Source organism: Anomalospiza imberbis, chromosome 10 (genome assembly GCF_031753505.1).
Source record: "Anomalospiza imberbis isolate Cuckoo-Finch-1a 21T00152 chromosome 10, ASM3175350v1, whole genome shotgun sequence".
Taxonomy (NCBI): domain Eukaryota; kingdom Metazoa; phylum Chordata; class Aves; order Passeriformes; family Viduidae; genus Anomalospiza; species Anomalospiza imberbis.
In genome coordinates this window covers 2,761,429-2,786,210 of record NC_089690.1, presented here as the reverse complement: position 1 = coordinate 2,786,210, position 24,782 = coordinate 2,761,429, and the positions used below count along the sequence as shown (strand labels likewise).

At 42.6% G+C, this 24,782-nt stretch overlaps 1 protein-coding gene and 1 long non-coding RNA gene across 2 annotated transcripts in view; one reads left to right on the top strand and one right to left on the bottom strand.

Moving 5' to 3' along the window:
• LOC137479714 (uncharacterized) overlaps window positions 1-24,782 on the bottom strand; it is a 263,044-nt gene that overhangs the window by 44,582 nt on the left and 193,680 nt on the right. The window lies entirely within an intron of this gene.
• SI (sucrase-isomaltase) overlaps window positions 19,355-24,782 on the top strand; it is a 43,401-nt gene continuing 37,973 nt past the window's right edge. Inside the window, exons 1-3 of the mRNA XM_068200211.1 lie at window positions 19,355-19,558; window positions 20,914-21,034; window positions 22,304-22,377. Coding sequence (XP_068056312.1) covers window positions 20,914-21,034; window positions 22,304-22,377 — 195 coding nt within the window. The 5' untranslated portion in view covers window positions 19,355-19,558. The remainder of the gene's footprint in view (window positions 19,559-20,913; window positions 21,035-22,303; window positions 22,378-24,782) is intronic.

The following is a 24,782-nucleotide window of genomic DNA, read 5'->3' as shown; positions in this document are numbered from 1 at the left end:
CAAGCACAAAAGTGAATGTAAATGAGGTTCTAAAGCACAAGGATCAGATATTTCATTCAATAAAACACTCCAGGGGTGCAGAATTTGTGCAAGTACAGATGGATTGAGACAAGGGTCTGAATGTGGCTTATCCAGCTGCAGTGATGACTTTTGGGGGACCCCAAAAACACACAAAGGCTAAGCCTAAAATATTTCTTTCCATTTCAAGCTGAAGATGTGGATCTGGACAGGGAAGTATAAAATGTCAGGGCAGACAGTGAAACTCTCCCAGAGTTGAATCTCCAGGTTCTCAGTCAGGGTTGGCTGTGCAGGGAGGGCACAGGGAGTGCTCCTGACATGGAACAATAACTGTATGAAACTTCCATATTGCAAACATTCCTTCTTCTTCCTTTTCAATCAGAAGATGAAATACATAAAGTTTTTGAAGAGACATCAAGAACCCAATCCTTTAGGAGCTGACAGTATTTTATTTTACTGACGTAAGACCCAACTATTTGCATTTTTCTCAATTATTTTATTCGTTCTGGCAGGGGAAAACATCCCTAATAGACACCCAGGAGTTTTGGCAATTTACAGAGTAGATCTCCAGCAATGTTCCAGCTAAACTGCAGATGATTTTCTGAACACCAACAGCGCACACCTGAAAAACAGAACTGGCTCCTCATTTAGAGCAGGAGCTGACCAAGCAGCCACTTATTAAATCAACAGAAATATCTTTCCCACCCCGGGCTACAGACTGTGCTGCTCTGTTTGCATCTGCTGTTTTCCCTTGTTTCCAAAGGCCTCAAATGCCAGCTGAGGAGCAGGCTTGATCCTGCTCCAAGCCTCCAAGCAGGGCTCGGTTCCTCATCTTGCTCCCAGCAGCAATTCCTGCAGAGGAAGTGTGGAATCCTTTGAACCCCTCAGGGAAATCCTTAGGTCCTTGTCCTGGAAGAATAAACCATAGAGTCTCCACCTAGGCTGAAAGACTTCCCCATGGACCTCCCAACACTGATCTACCCCAGTTTGTGTTCCCCATATGTCCCAAATCCTTGTGGTTTTTCCTTTCCCTGTTTCCCCATTGGTTGTGGGATCCCTGGTGGCCATCCCCATTTTCCCTGTAGGGCAATGCCCTTTGCCCTGCCCTTTGTGCCACCCCTATGCCCTCAGACCACGGGCCACTGACCCCATGCTTAACCCTCTGCAGAGCACATGGCCAGGTCTTTTGTCCCTGATCCCCTTTGGCGTGCTGGAATAAACCTTGGCTGAATTTATCACACAAAAGGCCCTTCTTGGCTGAGCTGGCCATGGTGAGTGTGCTGTGTGCTCATGACTGCTTTGCCTGAATGCCTCCCCAAGCAGCTTTTCCACAGGAGATGTTTATTGGGAATAGGTAGCAGCTTCCACCATCTAAACCCAACGTTGCTACAGGGAAGAGAGGGGATCCTGGCGCAAACCACGCGCACGAGGAAACCCTTCCTTATTGTACATGCAGGCAAACTCGGTGGGGAGAAATGCTGATGTGTGACTCCAGCTCAGAAGGCTGAATGCTTTCTTTATTATAACTATGCTATAATACATGAATATACTATTTAAAGGAGATACTGACACCACAAACCTACTTGTTCTAACTCCCATATCTAACTCACTCACAACTCCTGACCCTCTCTGAGAGTCCAGCCACAGGTGGGTTGGATTGGCCACCAGCTCCAACAATCCTCACCAGAACCCAACCAAGCAATCACCCCAGGTAAACAATTCTCCAAACACATGGGAAAAACAAGGAGCAGAACTAGAAATTGTTTTCTCTTTCTTCTCTCTGTGCACTTCTATGAAAAATCCTGAGAGAGAGAAGAATATGCCTGCCACACTTCCTGCTCCAGGATCTGCTGGAGAACTGCTCCACCAGAGCTGGGGGAGTCAGGACAGGCAGCTCCTGGGTGTTGTGACAGCCACTACCCCTGGGGAGGTCCTGGCATGTTCCTGATTAAGGAGAAAAGGCACAATTCAAAGGTATGGGATGGGCAGGTGCAGATCTGGAGGATAAAAATCCCATCCCACCCTGTGTGGATGACAGCAGCTGCTTAAGCAGGCGATGGAAACTTCAAGAGCAAGCTGAAGGAATGATTTCAGATATCTCCAAGACTTCTCTCAGTATTATTTGAACTGTAATGAAGCATCTGTGGCCACACAGTCCTGGTTAAGTGTGGATAAAAGACAAAACCCCACCAAGAGGTTCCCCCTGCTAAAACTGGAACTATCAGAGATTCCCAGGATGGTTTGAGTTGCAGGGACCTTAAAGTCCATCCAGTGCCACCCCTGCCATGGCTAGGACACCTCCCACTCTCCCAGGTGCTCCAAGCCCTGGTGTCCAGCCTGGCCCTGGGCACTGCCAGGGATCCAGGGGCAGCCACAGCTGCTCTGGGAATCTGTCAGGGCCTGCCCACCCTCACAGGGAACAATTCCCTCCCAAAACTGAGTTGGGCCAAGGGGAATGCCAATAAAAGAAAAGCAGCTAAAACTGGAGTAGCTGAGGAAAAGGTTTGTTGTTGTCTCCTGGATGTCATATGAGAAAAACAGGAGGTATTTTCCCATCATCCCAATGATTCTCCACTCTTCTTCTCAGCTCTTGCAACGTGGAAGGTCAATGAAATGAATTTAAATGAATCAGGCACCGTCCCTCTCCTCTCTGACAGTGCATCTTAACCAGCTTTGACTTTCACTCTTGGGGTAAGATTTATTTTGGAAAACTAGAAAAAAAAATGTCGGCGTTATTCCTCAGACAGGAAAAATTACATGTTAAGAACCAACAGTTCATTGTCTAAAAATAATTTACAATTACATAATGCTTTCCTCTTTCAAAGCAAGATTCATGGTAATTAGGCTTGTTAGCACTTTTTTCTTTTAGTTTAAATTTAGCTTAGGATTGGTCAAAAAGTTGTTCTGTTTTTTATATGTGTGATTTGAAGAGGTGGCCAGGATCAAATTCCTTCTATCCCAGTACCTGGAATGGCATCATCCCTTGGAGGTGACTGATGCCTTTGGGGAGGAATTGCCCAGGCTGGAGGTGGAAACCACCCCTGAACTTTCCCTGCATTTCCAAACCATCCTTCCCAAGACAGGGGTCAGGCACGTGGTCCCCCTGCTGTGCTTTCTGTCACATGTAGATTCATTTGTTTCATTAAAATAGTTTTGGGACAAACTACTGAATATTCAGATGTTTTTAAATGTTTGTAATTCCCCTTGGAACTGATGAGGTTGTGCAGTTCCCCCAGCAGACAGATTATTCAGGGAGGATGTCAGGACAGGCTACACGTCCTTTTAGTCCCAGGGCTAGACAGAGTATGGGGTTGATCTGAGCTAACCACCAGGAAATTCCGTGTGCTGATTGTCCCTCACCCTGAGGAAGCCAATTTTTCACTTGTTCTCTTCACAGTGGATGGAAGAAAGGGAACAGAAAGCAGCAACTGCAGCAAAAGAAGAGATCCATCAATGTCACCATGGCAGGGCCAGGTCACTGCACTCCAGAGTGTGACACTACAAACTGGGGCTGCTCCCTGGGGAGTGAAAAGCAGCATTGTGAAAGCTGTCAGACAGCTGGGAGCTCCAGCATGAGAGATGGGAGTGTGAGAAATATCTGAGTCCTTACCTGGAGCAAATAGGAAATGTGAGCACAAGGCTAAGCCCCGTGTGTGAGAGGCAGGGATGGGGACAGGCAGGAGGTTGGTGACATCTCTCATTTAGTCTGAGGCACTGCAGGAGGTTTCTGACACGGGGTTGTTCCTGCAGCAGAAAGCCCACAGAAAGCTGTGACAGCAGCCCTGGGTGTCTTGGTCTGAACAGACAGGTGTCTGCTAAGGAAGGCAGGAGCCTTCCATGAAATGGAAAATGTAAACCCCCTCCTTCTGAATTATTATAAATTTGAAATTAAAGGGCTCTCAGGTAAAGATATGGGAATAGGAATAACAGTTCTTTATTAATAAAAAAATAAAATACAAATGCAGTAATACAAAACAGCACTGCCAGAGTCAGAGCAGGCTCTGGCAGCCTGTGGGTCAGGGTGGTGCAGTCCCATCCCATGGTGGCTCACCCCTCCTGCAGTGCCAGCTGTGCTTCTGCTGGAGCAGGGATCCTGCATAAGGCTGGATTTTTCCTCTGAAGCTCCAGGGCTGATGGAGATGGGCCTGGGCTTCCTCTGGGAATGCAGTGGGGAAGAAAGCTGCTCCTCTGGGAATGCAGTGGGGAAGAAAGCTGCTCCTCTGGGAATGCAGTGGGCAAAGGCTGCTGTGGTGCTCCAGGAGTCAGATTGTATCCAGGTAGGAATGCTTGGCTCCTCCCCTGGGCGGAGCATCTCCCCATAGGATGATGGAATTTTCTCAGCCATGCAGGGACACTCACTGGCCATGAACAGAAGATAATTAATAATTAATAGCCCATTAACAGGAGAGATCTCCTGGAGGGAGGATTGGCTGTGGGAGAGATAAAGAAAAGTGCCCCATGAACAGCAGAGAACTGCCCCAGCTCTGACAGATGGGGACAGAACACACACCCCCAGGCACAGCCTGCATTTCCTGCCCAAGATGCCTGGAAATCAAGAAATCAAGAATCCATGGAGCAAGGGCACCATGGACAAGTGGCAGCAGAGGTGACAGGAGCCACTTAGCTAATCATCTGCCCAGGAAAAGGGGAGATATAAGCACAGGAGCCCAAGAAATAATCTCATTTGTGATGAGATTTCCAGCCCAGGGTGCAGCTCCTGGTTCCTGCCTTGAATGGAGTATTTTAACTCCCAGTAGTTTTTTCCAACAACTCAGTAAGTAGCCAAACTAAATATTAAATATTTCCTTCCCCTGTTTCTGATTTAAGATGATCATGGAACAGTTTGGGTTGGAAGGGACCTTAAAACTCATTTTTTTGTTCCCCCAACACATTCCCAGGTTGCTCCAGGCCCCATCCAACCTGGCCTTGGACACTTCCAGGGGGACAGGGGCAGCCACAGCTCCTCTGGGCAGAGATATTCCCACACTTTCTCAGCTAAAAATAACCAATTCTCTCTATTTAACAATGTTTTATTTGGTTAAATGCCCTTAACTACAAGCTAAATGCAGTGGTAGCTGCCAGTGTGTATTGATCTGGCTGCTGAGATTAGTTTTAATTAGTTTTAATTAGTTTTAATCGGTTTGACTGTTGGTGCACAGTTCAGCATTGATGGGTCTGGGTTGTTCTCTGAGCCAGCACAGTCCCCTTGGCTCAGCACACCTTGCTCCACTCTGCCTCACTAAAGAAAAGGAATTTGGGGAAACCATGAGGTTTTCAGCAGTTTAAGGCTGGAGTCCATCTAAATGTGCCCCCGTATTTCAGCTGGGATTTCAGCAGCCACCCGTGGAGCTCTTGTGACAGTTCCTGCTGCTCCCACTGAGCTGCACCTCTGGTGACATCTCAGGGCTTTGTGCACAGGATCTGTTCTGCCACTGCACAAACACGAAATTCACCTTGTTACCTCTGTCTTGCCTTTTCACATGTTCTGAGTATGTTAGAGAGCTCCCTAGAGCTTGTAGTAAATTCGCTTTTAACAAATCAACAACCTCAGCTGGACATGATTTCTAAAAGAGGTGAAAACATGCAAAAAAAAAAAAAAAAAAAAGCCCATAACCTCGTTTTGTTTCTTTTCCTTTTAAGGAATTTTAGTAACCGGTAGGAAACTCCATAGTTCATCTCAGGAGACAATTGTTCTCTGCGTGTAAAGTGCTTTTCAAGGAATAAAAAACACTTCTCAGTGCTTGCCCACTGGTGTAATAAAGCTGTAATCTGTGCTGGGTGAATTGTCCTGAACTGGAGATTTATTCCACAGAGTCCTTAAAGAGTGTTTGATTTAAACCCTGAGATTAGGGGGCACGATTTAAAACCTGAATTATTTATAAGTGTTGATAATTGAATAAGTTAGTGATGTAATTTATGGAGCTTTCAAAGCTGTCACTTGTGTTTTCCTTTTGCCAGTGGGGTTTCTCTGGGTCTGGATGGGCAAGAGGAATTTGGATGGCTGGAGTTCACCCTGATCATCCTCTTCTGCCTGGTGACAGTCACAGGATGTGTTCTCCTTGGATTTTAGCATCAGCACACCCCTGATCGAGGATCAGGTGACTGTGGGAGCAGAAAAACTGTGTGTGAAACCCCTATAACCATTATAACCATAAAAATATTTCCTGATAGCTCAGAAACCACTGCCTGCCAGGGATGTGATGCAGAGCACCTGCTTTACTTCCAGTCCCATTTTGTGTAATTCCATTCACACACAGAGACTGGAGCAAACAGCTTGGAGGTGAAAATGCCAGAAAAATAAAAAAATATTGCTTATACAAGGCACACACCTCGGTGTTTTTATAAAACTGCCCATCCAGACTAGTATCTGCATTTTTTTTCCTGTTTTCTGTCATGAGCAGGAGTTTCCCTGAGCAAAAAGCACAAGTGCAGCTGATGCAAAGAGGCAAATCTGGGTGTGTGTGTCCATCTCAGCCCAGGGCACATCCCTGCACTTCACAGTTCCAGCCATGAACAGCTCCCAGATACCTAAAGTAATTCCACTGGAAGTTACTCTGTATGAAAAATATTGCATGGACTTATCCATTGAATTCTTTCTCCACATTTAGATTCTAAAAAAGAAATAAGTAAATGAAACCAAACCCACCAACCCACAGGTGTCCAAGTGCCCTGAGAGCAGGGCAGTGCCAGGATGAAGGTGCTCATTAAATCAGCCAGGAATGATTACCTGCCACAGGGCTGGGCCACTTGGATTAGCAAGGCTTCGAGTTGAATTAATTTAGGGTTGCTTTTTGCTCTTATTAGTATTGTTTTCTTGCTTGGAATCCTCTGCAATGATTGATTTGCAATTATAGAGGGCACAGAAGATGGACTTGGCAGTCAGCAGTGCCTGACTGATTAAACAGGTACAGGGAGGGGGGATGAGACACCCGAGAGACCACACTGAAACAATTCTCTGGAATATTGTCTCTGGAAAATTTTCCTTAGGCCTTTGTTCAATTTCAGAAAAATACATTGTGGTCTCCAGAGAAAAAAATTACAATGGTGCACCAAATCTCTTAATTATCCAGGTAATTAGAAAGCCTTCCATACTCCAGCCCCCGCAAGAGATTCAGTGTAATTCTGGGTGTGTTTATTTGTTTAAGGACCTCTTTAGGCATAAACATTTTAGTGGTGATGAAGTGATGTAGTGATTAATATTTCTATAATGAACAAATAATCATCCATTATATAATTATATATTAATAACTATCTCAGGGTGATAAACACCCTTAAAATTAATGTCTCTTTGTGTAAATTTGAGAAAAGTTGAGCTACTCTCCCTGTGTGAGTACCATGCCTGTTAAATGTCACAAATGTCACACAAAAAGAGAAACAATTCCTCCTCCAAATAAAGATTATGGGAAGTTTAAATATTTAAGCCAAGCTTAATTTCAGTCTTTTTTCCCCTGGGGAAAGCTGTGACAGAGAAGCAGACTCTGGGATGGCTTGGCCAGCAAAGTTTCAGGTGCAACTCCTCCTGTGGTCCCTGATGGTGCCCAAAGGCTTCCCTGGGCATCTCCTCCTGATGGGTGGTGGGAAACATCCACAGGGATCTTTTCCACAGGCAGCTGAGTGCCCACACCACCACCAGAATGTGCTATTTTCTCTCATCTGTCCAAAATAACAGGATTTTCATGCTTTGTTTAGCAGTAAAGATAAATAACCTCCAAAGAAACCAACTGCACCAGAATGGTTGAAGCACCTTGTATTTCCTGAGCAACATCAAATTGTCTCCCACAACCCAGGGAACCAATCAAAATATTACATTTCATTCCTTTTGTGGTTAACAGTGTTCGTTTTCCTCTTAGATTTTGAATATTTCCACTTGGCAAATGCATCAGACTTGGAAGTGGCTTGAGTTTCCATCCGCCATCACTTTGGAAATGAAACAATCCTAAATAGGATGCAATTGTGAGTTAAAGCAGATTTAAAGCAGGGAGCAACTGCAATGAGGCTGATCCTCAGATTTGAAGGTTATTTTCAGCTTCATTAAACCCAGAGCTTACAGGGATCTGCAGGAACCCAGCCTTGCCCTGGAAGCAGAGAAAATTGCTTACTTTGAGATGCCAGAATACCTCTGTGTTTATAAACACCACTCACAGATTCAAAGGAATATCATTTTATCCACTCACTCAATGGAATTTTAAATAGAAACTCTTTATTTGCCATATTTTTGTGTGATATTTGTGACATTTAGCAGACATGATACTCACATAGGGAGAGTAGCACGACTTTTTCTCAACTTTACACATTCATTCATTTTAAGGGTGTTAATCACATCAGGTGCTATAACTGCAGATAGTTATTAATATATAGTTATATAATATGTGATTATTTGTTCATTATGGAAATATTAATCCCTGCCTCATCTCCATCCCTGTGGATGTTTCCCACCACCCATCAGGAGGAGATGCCCAGGGAGGCATTTTTGGCACCATCAGGGACCACAGGAGAAGTCACACCTGAAATTTTGCTGGCCAAGCCAGCCCAGAGTCTGCTTCTCTGTCACAGCTTTCCCTAGTGCTTCCCATAGAAAAAAAAAGAAGTGAAATTAAGCTTGGCTTAAATATTTAAAATCCCCATAATCTTTATTTAGAAGAGGATTTTTTTGTATCTAATGAACAGGAAAGTTAAAAGGTGCAAAATTAAATTAACATAAGGAATGTTATTAATGGAATTGACTTTTGCTGTGTGTTTTGCTAACAGCTGGAAAGAGGAATATTGATCTGTTCTCGTTGATTTATCTTGTACAAATAAATACACTCATCTCTGAATCTGTTTTCAACTCCAGCTTCCCATTCCTTGAAAATTTAGCTGCTGCTTTATGCAGAACTTGCCCCTGGAAATGTGGCAGCCTTCAAATGGGATCTGCACCATGTTAAGGGTCACATTATTACTTAAATCTGAGCTCTAAGCTTGGTTTACTCCAGAGCTGCCACTCAGCCATAGTTTCTCTCTTCCTGAGGTGATGCCAGCAAAGGGCTCAAACCAGGTCTTGTTCCTTTTCCCCAGAAGGCAAAATCTGATGGAACAGATTATTTCTGGATTGTCTCGACCTGCTCAGAGCTCTGGGTGTAAACAATAATTTGGAATTTGTGCCTCTTTCCCCCAGACACCTTTTCTGGGATTTTTTTTTTTTTTCAGAGGGGACGTTTTTCCACTGGGTTGATGTGGGATGAGGGGTCTGTCTGATGGAGCTCCCAGGCAAGAACTCTGGTTATATATGGAGTGAACATCATTAGCAGCTAAATTGTTAATTAACTAAGCAAGAAACGTGTGGGTGGACACTTCTGCTGGGGAGCCATGGGGATTTATGGCTCTTTAAGGTGTCCCTCCTGTGTTTTGGTACTTCTTTGTCCCCCCCAAAGTGGCAAGGAAGGCTCACAGAAGGAGGTCTGTGCAGGAAGAGCAGGAATAGGATAAAAACTGCTGCGCTCAGCCTCCTCCTCTGGCAAATGGATATTCCTGGCTCTGCTGGTGGACTCTCCACAGGATCTGAGCCTCCTGGTTCTTTTCTAGATCCAGCTGGAGTCAGGAAAACTGCGGTTCTAAATTAGGCCCGTGTGTGACTGCACTAAACACACACATCCCACACTCCCCCCTCCTGCTCCTCGTGTCTCCTCAGCCTTCTACCTGTGCCTTGTTTTAGTTTTTATTTTCTTTGCAAATTTGATGGCTGTGGGGGAATTCGACTTGAGACAGTAATTATGCACTGTCAGGATATAATTACTAAAGAAGGCAATGCAGAGCATGATTTGGCCCTGTGAAACATCATGAAGTTAATTTGGTTTTCAGGACTAAAATCTGAATTAGCTCACATTTTTCTCATGATAAACAAGGTCTGTTATAGAAATAATCACATTTATTTATTGGCTTTACTAAGTACTCCTCCTATAAACTGCCTCATCTTAACACTGAGGTTTGAAGACTTTTAAAATGCAAAGTGTGAGGGCAAAGCTTTACTTTGAAGCATTTCTTTTCCCTGCTCTGAGGCCAACATCATTATCTGTCCCTCTGCATTGTCCCCAGCCTGCTTTAGATAATGCTTTAGATAATGGAGCTGGATCTTCCATTTACAGTTCAGCCACTGAGCAAGGAGCAGATTTTCTGGACAGCTCTTAACGACCTTAAAGCCCTTGGTAACTTTGATATTCCCATAAAGAGAGGAAATATCAGGGCAGTTTGGATTTGTGAGAGGATGCTCCACTGGCAGCATGCCAGGGCAGCCCTGCCAGTCAAAGCAGGGTGGAAATTGCTGCCAGGACAGGAGGGAATGTCTGATCCCTGTGCTGTCAGCCCAATCTGATGGGATTTGGGCATTTCAAGTGGGAAATAATAAAACACTAAGAGGAATATTGCCATCTTTGCTGTGTGTTACGTGTGAACCAAGATGCAGTGAAAAACCTCCTCCTGTTTGCAGAGGTACCCTAACAGAAATCACTGTGATAAGTTACACAGCTTGTGCAGATATCCTTGCACTTAAATTTTCGAGAAAAATGTGAGTTTTAAAAAAAAATGTCTATACATCAGCTCCCAAGTTATTCTTTGCTGCCAGCTGAAGAAGCACTTGTGCAAACGAAGACACGTTGTAATAATAATTTATTCTGGTAGTAAACCTTCCAAGCAGGAAGACCTTTTGCATGCAAAACACATAAAACCCTGTAACTGAAAAGTGAGCATCAATATTTTATGTAACCTGGTGTCAATTCATTTCTCCATCCATTAGGCACAGAAACTTGGGGATATTGCCTTGATGCTGTTCTTTTCTTATGAGGTTTCTGCATAATTCTGAATGCAGGAACCTTTTGGAGGTAAATTCAAGCTTTTTAACATGAATAATTGCTTTCCATGGATATTTTGGTTCAGTGCTAGAGCAGAGAGCTGCCACCTCAACAGCAAAAATCTTGAGCTGTGCTCATCCCTGAGCAATTCTACACGTGGCATTCGCTGCCTTCACTTTTGAAATTTTAGCTGCCTCTTCCAAAGCATTATTGACACAGGGAAAGCAAGCAGAGGCTGGAAGTTTTGGATGGCATCAAACAAAGAAATAGAGGATCCTAGGAAAGTTACTGTTTATCTTGGAGGAAATAATTGTGGCACATTAGTCTGGTTTAATTGCTGTGGTAATTTAAATACCTTATGTATTTTTGCTGTAATTATTGTGTCACTGAAGCTGCAAATCCTATAGAAAAATAAGCAAATAGTGGCTTATTGAAGCAGCAGTTTAGGCAATTATGGGGCTCTCGTTTAAGAGGAGTGAGATTTAGTCAGGGCAAGTTTCTGACATGTTTTGTGTTTGGTTTTTGCAGTAGTGATTCAGGCTGCAAAGGGATTGTTCCAAGGAAGTTGAGGAGAAGTTCATCCACAGCCATCTGAGTATGGTGTTTGTATCCCTGGTGGAGCAATGAAGGAGCATAAACACCCAAGTATTGAACTATATATTTAATAACTTGAGAAATGGAGTTAATTGGTGAATGTGCACTATCTATGTGACCATCAGCGCACCAAAGTAAGAGAAAACGTAAGGAATTCTATTTCCTTCTAGGTGTGAGGGAGTTCGGTCTCTCTGGAATATCTTATAAGCTAATGAGTTATTACCTTCCACTGATTTCCCTTGATTCTGTACATGATTTTATCTCTATCACGTAATTTTTAAACTTTCAGACAGGAGTTGATATCTGTGGCATATTCAAAAACTCAGAGTATGAGCTGTGTCTTCCCTGGATGTGTTTTACCCATACTCCAGGAGTCACAACCAGAAAGGAGCAAGAGTGAGTCCCAGTCATGGTTTTGTGCCCCCTCTGATATTTGGACACTTGAAGAAAGCCCCTTCTAACTTTGCTTTCACTGAATCAAACTCTACATATTTTCTCCTCCGTGCCATTTGGGTTTCAATGAGCCACAGCAGGGCTAAAATGGAGATTTTATGGCAAACACACTTCAAGAAACAGGACTGACCTCGGTGCTCTCAGCCCTAATTGCCCATAATTATACAACAAATGAGAAAATGGGGCAGTGTAATAAGATGCTGGAGTGAGACTCAGGAACTTCTGTGCTCTGCATGTTTGCCACCATCAGATATTGTATTTCTGCTGAGAGGAAAGGGAAATAATTGCCTAAATGTAGGCTAAGGACTGGAGTGGAGAAAGCTGTAAAACAAGATAACTGGGAAAATGAAAAAAAGGGAAACAGCACTTGTGTTCCAGGGAAAGCTTCAGGTCTAGCAGAGTGGAGCTATTTAGATGGCAAATATCGAATGGATTAAAGTCTCCTTTTCAAAGCTGGCTGCTTTATCTCACAGCACACACCTTCATGGGCCCTGAAAGCCTTCAACATGCAGATTCAGGGTTATCGTGGTGCTTCCAGTCTTACACAATTTGCCAAGGTATTGTTCCATACATTTAATAAAGACTTGAGGCTCTCCTGACACCAGTCCTTGGTGCCTCGGACTCTTGCTGGAGCAGAGGACTGACGGATGATGTACCCTGGGAGGTGTCACGCCTTGGGGGACACTTGGCATTAAACATTTTTTCCAGGATTTCCCCTGAGTTCTTATCAGCTTTTCCCCTTTTGAGTTCCCTGCTTGTTGTTTTTTAGTGTTGCTCGCTCCATGATCAAAGAATAAATAAATGGAGGTGTTTAAATGATTGGTCGAAGCGACCTTTCGGTAGTCTCAGTTCTAAATCTCTGCATGGATTTCCATCCTCATGGTTTGATCCTTACCAGGGCATCTCTGTGATCAAGGACTCCTAAAGTCAGCTAAAATAAATGTATATAAGTGTGTTTATATGAATAAATGTGTGCAAATATTGAGGAGTTGTCACTCCTATGGAGAATCTTCCAGTTAGGAGCAGAACTGCTGAGGTGGGATGAACAGCACCCACAGCCTCGCTGGTCCCCAGGCTTTGTTCAAAGTCTGACACTTTGATGCTTTCATTCCTACTCCCACTTGAATTACAAGAGACTGTAAAAATATCATTAAAAACCCCCAAACAAATACATCTTCCAGCTATTGTGTTTGGAAAGAAAAGCTTGGAACCAGTATGATCAGAATCTGAAAGGTTTTGTGGCATCTAATGGCATGGTTGAACATTTTTTCATGGAGTATTGGAATCCTTCATCCCAGGGATACAAGAATTACCCCTGGGTGCAAGTTTAGAGGTCACTAGGTGTTGGAACCCTGGTTATTGAGAATTTGAGACTTTCTGTGCTGCCAGGCACTGACCCCAGGAGAACTCTGCATTGACCTGAGGCCATGGAGAAGCTTCCAAAATGGAATGATGGAACTGGGATTGTGGGGGTGGAGTTTGAACAGAAGTGTGTGATATCACAGGGTGAAAACTCAGAGTTTAAGGGTTTAGAATGTAATAATACATATAAAGCAAGATGGAGTTTTTGGGGTGGAGGCTGGTCCTCCTCCTCCTCCTCTTCCACCTCCTCCTCCTTCTCCTTCTCCTTCTCCTTCTCCTTCTCCTTCTCCTTCTCCTTCTCCTTCTCCTTCTCCTTCTCCTTCTCCTTCTCCTTCTTCTCCATGGGTTTGGGTGGTTTTGTGTAACTGGATAAAAAGTCCACATTGTGGAGCACGGGTGGATGGCTACTGGGTTAAAAGTAAAAATAATTTAGGTGTCATTTGTTAATTGGACAGTTTATCCTTAAAAGGCCTTGTAGAGAGAGAGATGGGGCTCCATTTTTAGTTTGTTGGAGTGAAATGCTGTAGAACTCAGGGTTTGTGAGACTGTGACATGGATAAGAGCTAACAAACATCTGAGTCCCAGCAAGAAATCTTGTCTCGTGATTTAATCCTGCCCTTGGCAAAAAGAAGTAAAGACTCGACAAACAGGAGTTGAAATTCCATGGAGGTGACAGTGGCAATGAAGGTCACAGCTGTGAACTTTGAGTTTTCCCACATCTTGGATGGTGCTGGGATGAGCTGCTGGGTTCTGCCTCAGCAGTGTCCATTGCCCAGCCCAGCCCTCCTGGGCAGTGCTCCCTAAATTACCACACAAAAACAGGTGTAAGGAAATCACCTTCTTGGCACTGATGTTGTTTGCATCTCTCAGTTGTTATTACAAATATCTGAATATTAAACATGCACCCAAAGCTCCTAAGCCTTTAATCCTTTTGTTTTCCTACAATAGCCATCTATTCTTTTTTTTACTGGTAAGAAATGCAAAGCTGAATAATATCCAGCAGTAGCATGTCTAAATAAGCAAAAAGCTGGCGAGGAATCAAGAGATAATAACGGTGGCTTTGCTTTGTTTCCTGCTCAGGAGCAGCAAGGAACTGAGGAATTGGCTGTTGGACCATCTGCAGCAAGGACAGGGAAAGTCATGGGAGCAGCAGAAAAGCTCTGACAAAAAAATTGCAAAGGGTCAAAGCCCTGATTTCGTTAAGCAGCTCCTTTCAGAATTATCTTTTCCTCTCTCCAAAAGCTGGGGCATAATCTGTCATTTCAGCTTTTGTTCTGTAAAAGCATGAAAAAACTCAATGGAATAGATTTCTGGTCTTTCTGGTCATAAAAATATTCATATTTACCAGCTAAGAAATTTAAGAGTCCCCAGTTTATTGGGTTTTTTTTTTGTTTTTTTTTTTTTTTTTTTGTTTTGTTTTGTTTTGTTTTTTTTGTTTGTTTGTTTGTTTGTTTGTTTTAAACTAGCATTACAAAATCCGTTCCAAGGCTGTTTTGGACCTGCCTGATGTATGACTCAAGGATCTTTGGAGCTGGCAGACTCCTGGGTGTCCTGGTGGTCTGTGCATATGTGTCTCCAAACTGGCATGAAGAAGTGGTTGTGTCAATATTTATTTTATGTTAGTGAGTCTTTGGACAGCCTAAATACAGAGGGGTGATTTGGGCTCTTAAATCCAAGACTGTCATTTGTCCATATTTGAATTATTGAAGAGTATCTGCTTTACTGAAGCTCATCACATTTGAATTTATGCATTTCTAGAAGGCACAAAATTAATGACGTGCCTTGGGAGGTTAAAGAAATTCCCCTGTTTTTAAGGAATCAAAGAAGGAAGGACATTTTTTAGAAGGATTTAAGACATGATACATCCTTTCTTAACCAGTTCTTCAACTTTTCGCCAATTAGGTTTCATAGGAAGCATTACCCATTGTTTTATTCAAAAGTTTATTCAAATTTAACTGGAATATTAACCTTTATATGTCCCTGTGCAGAAAATATCTCTGCTGTTTCTAGGTCTGCCAACAGGAGTGAACATTCCTTTCTGCTGGTACATTCCAGGTAGGAAGGAACATGGGAAAAAAAATCACATAAAGCTGAAGAAGTTGAGAGAAGGATTTGAAAGTAAAACCCTGACAGTTGTTCCCAGCTAAAGGACCCCCAAAAACCAGTACCTACAGCAGGCTTGGTCTGAAAAATCAACAAATTGAGAATTCAGATATTTGAGGACGAAGGATGACTACTAATTTATTAAATTTCTTTCTGCTTGTTTGGAATTTTCTTCAGCTTTTCTGTGGTTGGTGTTTTCATCCAACTGCAAATAAAGAATTCCTTTCTCTCCATTTTGCCCCAAAGCAGAGCTGGGGGGATGCAGCTGAGAGTCACTTTCAGCTTGGTGCATTATCTGAAGCCAGCAATTAGCTGGAAGCAAATATTAATTGTCCTTTTCCCCTTCATTTACAGGCAGTGAACTCTATCCTGGAGTGAACATTGTCAGCTACAAATGCCAGGTTCAAATCTCTTGCTTGTAGGATATTTCCATTCTGGAATATCCCTGATGTTCTCTTATTTCAGCTTAAAAAAAAAAAATCAAAAAGCAGATGATAAATTTCGATCAAGTAATAATGTCAGGCACATTTTGATATTTCCACATATTTATGCATGAATGGCCAAAAGAAGAAGATTGTCTTTTTTTTCGTGCAATCTTGTAATTTCCTTGTCAGTTGAGAAGGTAGATAATAAATATTGGCAATACATAAGACTTGGCTCTACTAAGAGCTACCCTTTGCTATCTTGAGCAACAGCAGTTATTAATTTTCAGACATAATCAAGTGATTTATATTCATGATTACGGTTCAAACCATCCTGACACTTGCTCCTTCTACATCTGACGCCTTCTCGCTTCGTGCTTTTTGTGTTCAGCAGCAATTAAAATAAGAATGAGAGGGTTTGGGGTTTTTTAGGAGTATTGTTATAACATTTCTCCTCTGATTTCAGGTCTTTGCACTGAGTCATCACCTGAGCTGTGTGTTCTGCACTGACTTCCAGTAATTATTTTTGTGTTTTAGAGATTCCCAATAAGTCATTTCCTCATGTGCACTGAGAACTGCAAAATGTATTCCTCTTTCTATGCACCACAGATCCATTGGAATTCTTACCTTTGTCATCATTATCATGATCACTGATCTCTAATCATCACTGGGTCTCTAATTTGACCTCATAAAAATTCATAAAGAACACTGGCATACAATTTTAATGTTCATCACTTCTGCCATACTTCATTGGATCAAAAGTGGTATTGGAATGGGAATAAAGATCCATTGTTGAGATGTAAGGAAGCATATTTATCTAGAGAAAATTTTCTATACAATGTCTATTTGCATTTCTTTGGGAAGAACTGCACATACTTCGAAAATGAACTTCAAATATGTTCTGTTTTTCCACAACAACGAAATGACTCAGTTGATATTATTTCTCCGTCTGTTTGGTAAACAAAATCAAAATATTTTGGTTGTCAATTACTATAAAATGAAAACTGCTTTTGTCTGAGTCGGAGCTCACAGCATCTGATCTTGAATTGTGATGTGCTTTGGGAAAATGACACAACAGGGGATGAATCCAAATTTGTTTTCTCTAGAGTCTCTTTGGGGGAAAATCTGTTTCCAATGCCTTGGTGAGGTTTCACAGCTTCTTGCCTTGCTCGGCTGAATGTCTGGAGGAGACTCCAGGCCTCTAAAAACAGCTCAGCCTTTTTCCTTGCTTGGATGTGGCCAGAGCTAGCCCGGCGAGTTCCCAGTTTGGAGAAATGGGATTGCAGGGTGGGTTCAGCCGTGCAAAGGAGGAATGTGGGGGATTACAGGAGTGTGTTCCTGCTGGATCTGTGCCAGACATCCTTCCATAACAACAATTATGTTCCTGGCTGGACTGGAAACGTGCCAACAGATTCTTACAGAAATTAAGGTCTGTAACTCTAATTTATTTTAAATATTTGGCACCAAAACAGTGAAAAAGCAAATCTTATTAAACTGTAGACAAAGCATAAGCCACTTTTGTTTCCTAGCATGGTCCTATAGCTGAAACCCCAATTTTTTAGCCCTGCTGACTGAAGGAATGTCAGGGAGCTCACTCTGCCCAGCTAATGAGCTTTGCAAGTTGTGTGTGATCTAATTAAAAATGGGCCTGTTTAAAGCAAAGAGATAAATGCCTCTTTTTAAATTACTGCATTTTTAACAGTACCTCATTTCCTAGATTGCTTTCCTGTGCCATTCTCTCCAGCCCAGCCTGTACCCCTGGGTTTCCAAGAATTCTTCTTCCCTGCTTTTTGTCAGAAAGGAGTCAGCTCTGAATTCCTGGAAACCAAAGCAGGAGCCAGTAGAGACCACGCTTCTCCAGCTCCTCATGTAATGGAGTTCTCATTGTTTTTATGGCCTCTCAGTGTCCCTGGCTGAGGAGCCTTCTCCGTTCCTCCCCCTTGGAGTTCGATCTCACACCTTGTCCTGATGTCCCTTGGGGAGTAATGAAAGCACACTCAGCTGGGGAACCTGCTGGGAAACCTTCCCTGGAGAGCTCGGCGTTCCCTGGTTCTGTGCTCTGGAGCGGCAGGAAAGCATTCCCTGGCTGATGGATAACAGGTTTGTGGCACTGCCAGTTCAGGGAAGCACTTAAGCAAATGGTTTTATTGATGGCAGGGAGATTGTTAAATGGAACCCGTGGAATATGCTGTGCTGGGCCCAGGGCTTTCCCTGGAACAGTCAAATGAAATAAATTAACATTGGAAAACAAATACCTATCAAAGAAACCCCCTCAGGCTTCCCCAACCTTTGTCATCCTCATAATCCACACTAAAACCATTTTGGTTTTTTAATAGACACTCATAAAGCAGCATATCTAGCAATTTTTAGCAATGTTTCCAGCATTTTCTTGGACTTGGGTGTTGTTTGCCATGGAAAGGAGGGGTGAGGTTTGTTTGGAAACTCTGCCTGTTGTTCACTGGAGTCTCTGGGAGTGGTGGCATTGATTTGAGGGGAGATGGAGGGAGGAAGGGATGGATGGATGGATGGATGGAACAGAGAGAGAGAGAGAGAGGGAGGGAGGGAGGGAAGGAAGGGAAAGGAAAGGAAAGGAAAGGAAAGGAAAGGAAAGGAAGGAAAGGAAAGGAAAGGAAAGGAAAGGAAAGGAAAGGAAAGGAAAGGAAAGGAAAGGAAAGGAAAGGAAAGGAAAAGGAAAGGAAAGGAAAGGAAAGGAAAGGAAAGGAAAGGAAAGGAAAGGAAAGGAAAGGAAAGGAAAGGAAAGGAAAGGAAAGGAAAGGAAAGGAAAGGAAAGGGAAGGGAAGGAAAGGAAAGGAAAGGAAAGGGAAGGGAAGGAAAGGAAGGAGCCCCAGTGCTCTGTGTGTGCCATTGATTTTCCTTCCTTTAAGTGCTGACAGAGGAAAAGGAGCCCGTCCCCTCTGTGGTTCATCAGGAAATATCAAAATTTCTCATTCTTGGGGCTCCACAGGCAGAGATGAGGGATGGAGGAATTGGAGTAAATTCATGAGCAGTAAAAAAAAAAAAAAAAATACAAGGGCACTTATCAGCCATTTCTTTATTATTGAAAAATCATTTATAAATGCTTTAATAATATGAATTGAAAACTTTGGAAAATACAGATTTAATGTTAGAATCCCACCTATCATTTGCAAGAAAAAGACAAAAACCAGTTAGATGTGAAGGATTCATATTAAGGTTATGATTGAAACCTCTTTGCTATAAAATGATAACATTTCTCTGTTAATCTTTCATCTTATTCATCTGCTTTTGACATTTATTAGTACTATTCCTTGAAATCTGTTTATATTGATTTGATATTAATATTTTTATAGTTAATTCCAATAAAAATTTTAATGGTCATAAATCCGATTCTCCCCTGCAACATGTTCAACAGCTCTTTCCCTCATTTGGGAATGTTTAGTGACTTCTTGTGGTGATTAAGCAGAAATAATACATGAGGAACATGAGGGCTCCATGAAGGTTAAAGTAACAAAGATATGGAAAAAGAAGAGATTAAAAACCCCAGTCATGCAACTGGATGAGTTGACTGACATTTCATAGCTGCTTTTCACTCCTCTGCAGAACCTGATGCTTCATATTGAAGTCCAAAGAGTGTTTGGTCCAAAGAGTGTCTGCAATCTGCCTGCAATTCTGGCTGTGCCTGCCATTGGCCCAGGGCTTTGCAAACACAGCTGAGAACTGATAACAGCAGCTCATAAAGCCCCAGGTTTGATGTTGGGCTTCACAGTCAGGAGCAGCAAATGAAGGAACCGCAGAAACTTTAAGGTAAGTCTTTCATTTTGTTATTTAATTATATATTATCTTATTTATTCCAAGATTCTGGAGCGCTTTGGATGAATGCTCATCGCACAGCAGAACTTAGATTTATGAATGATAAGGATTTATTTCCAATGGTTTTGGGTTAGGAGGCAGACCAGGAGAAGAAAGAACTGGAATTCAATGAGATAGGAGGCTTTAATGACAAGAACTTGAATGACATGATGCTTTTCAGAAAAATGAACATTAGGTTTTTTAAGTTTCAGGATTATATCATCTGGGGGCAGCACAGCAAAAGGGGATTTTAGGTTGGGATGGAGGGAGGGTGATGGGCTCAAAATGGAAACAGGTGCACACAATGATTTAAACTGTTACTGCACGCACAAAATATTTCATTCTAAAGTATTTTTCACTTCTGTGGGTCATCACTAAAGCATGTAAAACTGTTCTGATGTGCCAGTGCAATGCACATGTGCTCCCACACTTCCTTGGCTAAAAGAACCAATTTCTCTCTATTTAACTCTCATTTATGAGGTTAAATGTCCTTAACCACAAGCTGAATGCAGTGGTAGCTGCCTGTGTGTATTGATCTGGCTGCTGAGATTAGTTTTAATTAGTTTTAATTAAATTTAATCAGTTCAGTGTTGATGGGTCTGGGTTGTTCTCTGAGCCCCCTTGGCTCAGCACACCATTCTCACCAAAAATATAAAAAAGGACTTTGGGAAAACTTTGTGTTTTCCACAGCTTTTTAAGGCACTGACTCCTTTGAGTTACTTCCCATATTTCATTTGTGATTCCAGCAGCAACCACTGTGCCATGAGCTTGTACGCAGTCTGTTCTGCCACTGCACAAAAAAGCAATTTATCTCTGTCTTGCCTTCCCCACGTGTCTTGGACACGCCCTCAGAGTTTATTCCAGCTTTTCTCCAGTATATTTTTAAGAAATAAAGTTCCTCCTTTTTAAATGAATAACCTTTTGTTTGCTCTAAAGGAGAAAATAAAGCTTAGAAAAGGGAAAAAGGGGAAGAAGATTTTATTTGTTTTCTGTTTCAGGAATTTTAACAATCTGTGGGAAACTCCATGGTTAATTTCAGGAGTAAATTGCTCTGTGTTAAGTCATTTGCAGGGACGAAAATACATTTCTCAGTGTAACAATTTCATAATCTGCACTGGGTGAATTATCTTGAACTGCAGACTTTATTGCACTTAGTCTTTAAGGAGAGTTTTATTTAAGCCTCAGGATTAGGTGATATGGCTTAAAACCAGACCAATTTATAAACGCTGCTAATTTAATACACTGGAAATGTAATTTGCAGCTGTTCCTTGTGTTTTACTTTGACTGATGGGGTTTCTCTGGGTTTCTAGATGGGCAGGAAGTTCAGTGGGCTGGAGCTCACTCTGATTGTCCTCTTCTCCGTGGTGACTGTCATCGCCTGTGTCCTCATTGGGCTGCTGGCCACAGGGCAACCCGGAGTCAAATTTCCAGGTGAGAGCTTCCCATGGCTGCTGGAGGAGCAAAAACCCAAGTGGCATCTGGCTCAGGGGTTCCTGCTCTTATCATTATCCAAATGCTCTCATCATTACCCAGAGGTGAATCATGGCCAGTCCTTGATGGATGATACAATCAGAGTTACCAGATATGGATGCAATAAATGGCATGAGTCAGGGCTTATTGTCGTGAAAAATCTTTTATCTCTCCCTCCACTGATTGGACTTTCTTTAAGGACATAGAGCTCAGATAATTTCAATTTTTGGAGTAATAAAAAAAAAAAAAAGATAACTCTGAAAAAAATCTGCCTGATCCCTATGTGGGAGCAGCCAAATTGCGTCGAACATTATTATAATCCTAAAATCCCCCCGTGTTTCTTGCTGATGCACTGATAAATCAGGAAACCCTTTTGTTCCTGGGATGTGATGCAGGGCACCTGCTTTACTTCCAGTCCCATTTTGTGTAATTCCATTCACACACAGGGACTGGAGCAAACAGCTCAGAGGTGAAAATGGCAGAAAAATAAAAAAATATTGCTTATACAAGGCACACACCTCAGTGTTTTAGTAAAACTGCCCATCCAGACTAATATCTCCATTTTTTTTTCCTATTTCTGTCATGAGCAGGAGTTTCCTGAGCAAAAAGTACAAGTGCAGCTGATGCAAAGAGGCAAATCTGGGTGTGTGTCCATCTCAGCCCAGGGCACATCCCTGCACTTCACAGTCCTTGTTCCAGACACAAACAGATCCCAAATACATAAATTAACCTTCAGTGTTCCCTTTAATCACCTAAAGCTGCCCACCTTAAATTCAGTCCCACAAACCTGAAATCTAAAAGGAGCATTTTAGTGGAGGTGCTTTTCCCTGATGCTCCAATTCCAGCTCCTGTGGAAAACTGGCTCAGGGGAAGGAGCACCATGACAGCCCAGTTTAAGAAAAGTTCTTCCAATTTTTAGTTTATGTATTTTCAATGAAGCAGAGCACATTGACAGGAGTCCCTGAAAAGTGGACTAATGAAATAAAATTATCAAAATTACCTACATGCTCAAAAATGCACAGTGAAGTGTTCATATCTGAAATAATTGTGTGCCATTTTCCAGAGGTAGAAATGAATCACAGAAGCAATGGTTGATAGTGATTTGGATCTCTGTTGTTGTTAGAGAAGCAGGCAGCAGAAGCAGGTGCTGAGGTCAGAGGGAATCAATTTATTCCTGCAGTTTAGAGATCCTGGTATTAACCCGTTCCTTTATTTCCCTGACAGACTCAGACTTTCACCCACAATGTCAGAATACACCAGTAGCAGAGAGAATTGACTGCATCCCGGATCAATTAGCAACACAGGTCTGGTAACATTCTGGAAAATACTAGAAATGAGATTTCATCCCATAAAACCTCCTGCTTATTTATAAAAATGCCATTTGTCTCTACTAGATCAGGTATTTCCTTAATCTGTTTAAATCTGTGATTTTCCCAGTGTTTGCAGGGGGATTCCACTCCTGCACAACCATTTCAGCTCATTGCCTGGAGGTCTGAGTTCTCTGGTTTGGGAAGAGGTGGCAGAAATATTGGTCAGACATCAAGCAGCTGAAAGAGTCACCCTTGGTTTTTAAGAACTTTTTCTGAATGGTTTCATTCGGTGTGGTGGTCAAAAACTGGCATTTGTAATAATTCAGAAATAGTGGCCTTTGCTGAGATGTGCAATTTTACAGTGTACAAGGTGTGGGCAGAGTTTCCTTTCTGAAGTTTCCTTTCAGACCCACTTTGGATCCCAGTTTGGTTGGGGTGTCTGAGAGAGCAGAGTATGGAAAAGACCTTTTGGCTTAAGAATTTCAGAGTTAAAATTGCCAGTGAATAGCATCATCTCAGGCTGGGTGAGACTTGGAGCAGCCTGGCATGGTGGAAAGTTCCCTGCCAATGGAAGGAGTTGGAATGAGAGGAGCTTTGAGGTCTCTTCCAACCCAAACCCATTCATGATTTTATGATGCCCTTTATTTTTCAGTGCTTTCACATTGAGAACCTTTCTGTAATAGTTACTCTTGAATTACTTATTATTAAATTATTATTTTTCATATTTATTATGAATTTTCTTATTTTCTCATGGATGCCTGGATCTGGGGAGGGGCAGCTTAGGAGAAAAAAAGAACCCCAGTGTGATGTGGGTTACTTCTGTCATTCACAGAGGTATAAAAATTGTTATCCAGCTGTCTGAACCTCGGAGGAAATTCCCACCTAATTCCAGAGCTGGCTGTTATTAAAGCCTCTCGTGCCATGGGTTTTGTTATGATTTGTAGCTCAATAAAGTCCTGCAGGGGACAGGTTAAGAAAGGTTCAAATCACAGCCTGTTCCTCACCTCTTCAGGCTCCTTCCCTGCTCCAGAAACAGGCAGAGCACTGCAGGAGAAGCCATGCAGACCATTTAAAGCTGTAATCACTGCCTCTGACCCAGTCACCCCACGGGCAGGGCTGCACTCCTCAAGCAGGGAGGGGAGCAGTTCTGCTCTGGTTGCAGCTGCAAGGCTGGTGGTAGGAGAGAATTAAAACGATCAAATCACAGCTTCCAGCAGAAAAGTAGATGCAGATTGCAATTCTGAGGGTGCCTGATCTGGAATTGGAGGTAAAAGAAATGATTTCTGAGTATTAGTGAAGAGCAGGCAGCAGATTTGACAGGGTTAGAGATAAATATCACCTTTACTCCATGAGGAAAGCCAGAATCCCATCCCAGTGATTCCATCCACTCCTGTGCACATTTTGCCCTGGAAGTGATTTGGTTGTGTCAGGCTGCACTAATGCAGGAATCTGTGAAACTGCAGGTCCTGCATCACTCTTCTGCAGTGGTTTGTGTCAGTGGTTTTCAGAATAAACAGCAGCTGGGAAAAATGGGTTGGCTAATCTACAAGGGTTATTGCCTGCCTTGAGTTCCTTGGTCACTGAAGATGTCCAGGATGGAGCCAGAAAATGAGTAGGATTGCAGAAATGAGAAGTAAATAGAAGAAAGAAAATGAAAGTAAGGAGGAAAAAAGGGAAAAAGAAGAGGAAGGCAGGAAGAAATGTAGAAAAGAGAAGAGGAAGGAAGAAAGGAAGGAAAGACAAATGAGGGAAGAAAAGAAAAATGAGGGAACAAAGGGAGAAAAAGGAAGAGGAAGGAAGGCAGAAAAGCATAAAAGAGAAAGAAAGGAAGAAAATAACAAAAGAAAAGAGATATTTTTTATTTGATCATGTGGTTAGTGAAGATAGAGTTGCTTGAAGAAGGAAGATATTTAGGATCTATTCACTGCTGTGGAAATTGCCAGGAGGTCTGATCAGACAAGCAGAACACAGCAGTAAAACAAGAATTCCACTGAGCAGAGCTCGTGTAGGCCAGGCTGGCACCTCTGAAAGCTCAGGGAAGGGGGAATTGTTGGTTTGGGCTTGGTTTCTGTGCTTTTCTGCCCGAAATCCTCTGCTGGTGAAGCCTGTGTGGATGCACAGAACAGAATATCTTGGTTCAGCACGTGGCCAGGCTCTTCTTTGAGTGCTTGGTGCTCAGTTCATGCTGTACCCCAGTGTAAACAGCTTCCTCGTATCCAGGGTTATTCCTAATTAAGCTTTGGGTGCTGGTATCTATTGTGCTGCATTTACAGCCCCCAGCCTGGGATCACATCTTTATTTATAGCAGATGATTGCTTTTACAACAGGCTCCCCAGTGTCTCTGGTGAACTCTGCTCCTTCCACTGTGCCAGGCACAGCCAATCCTCAGCTCCTGTGTT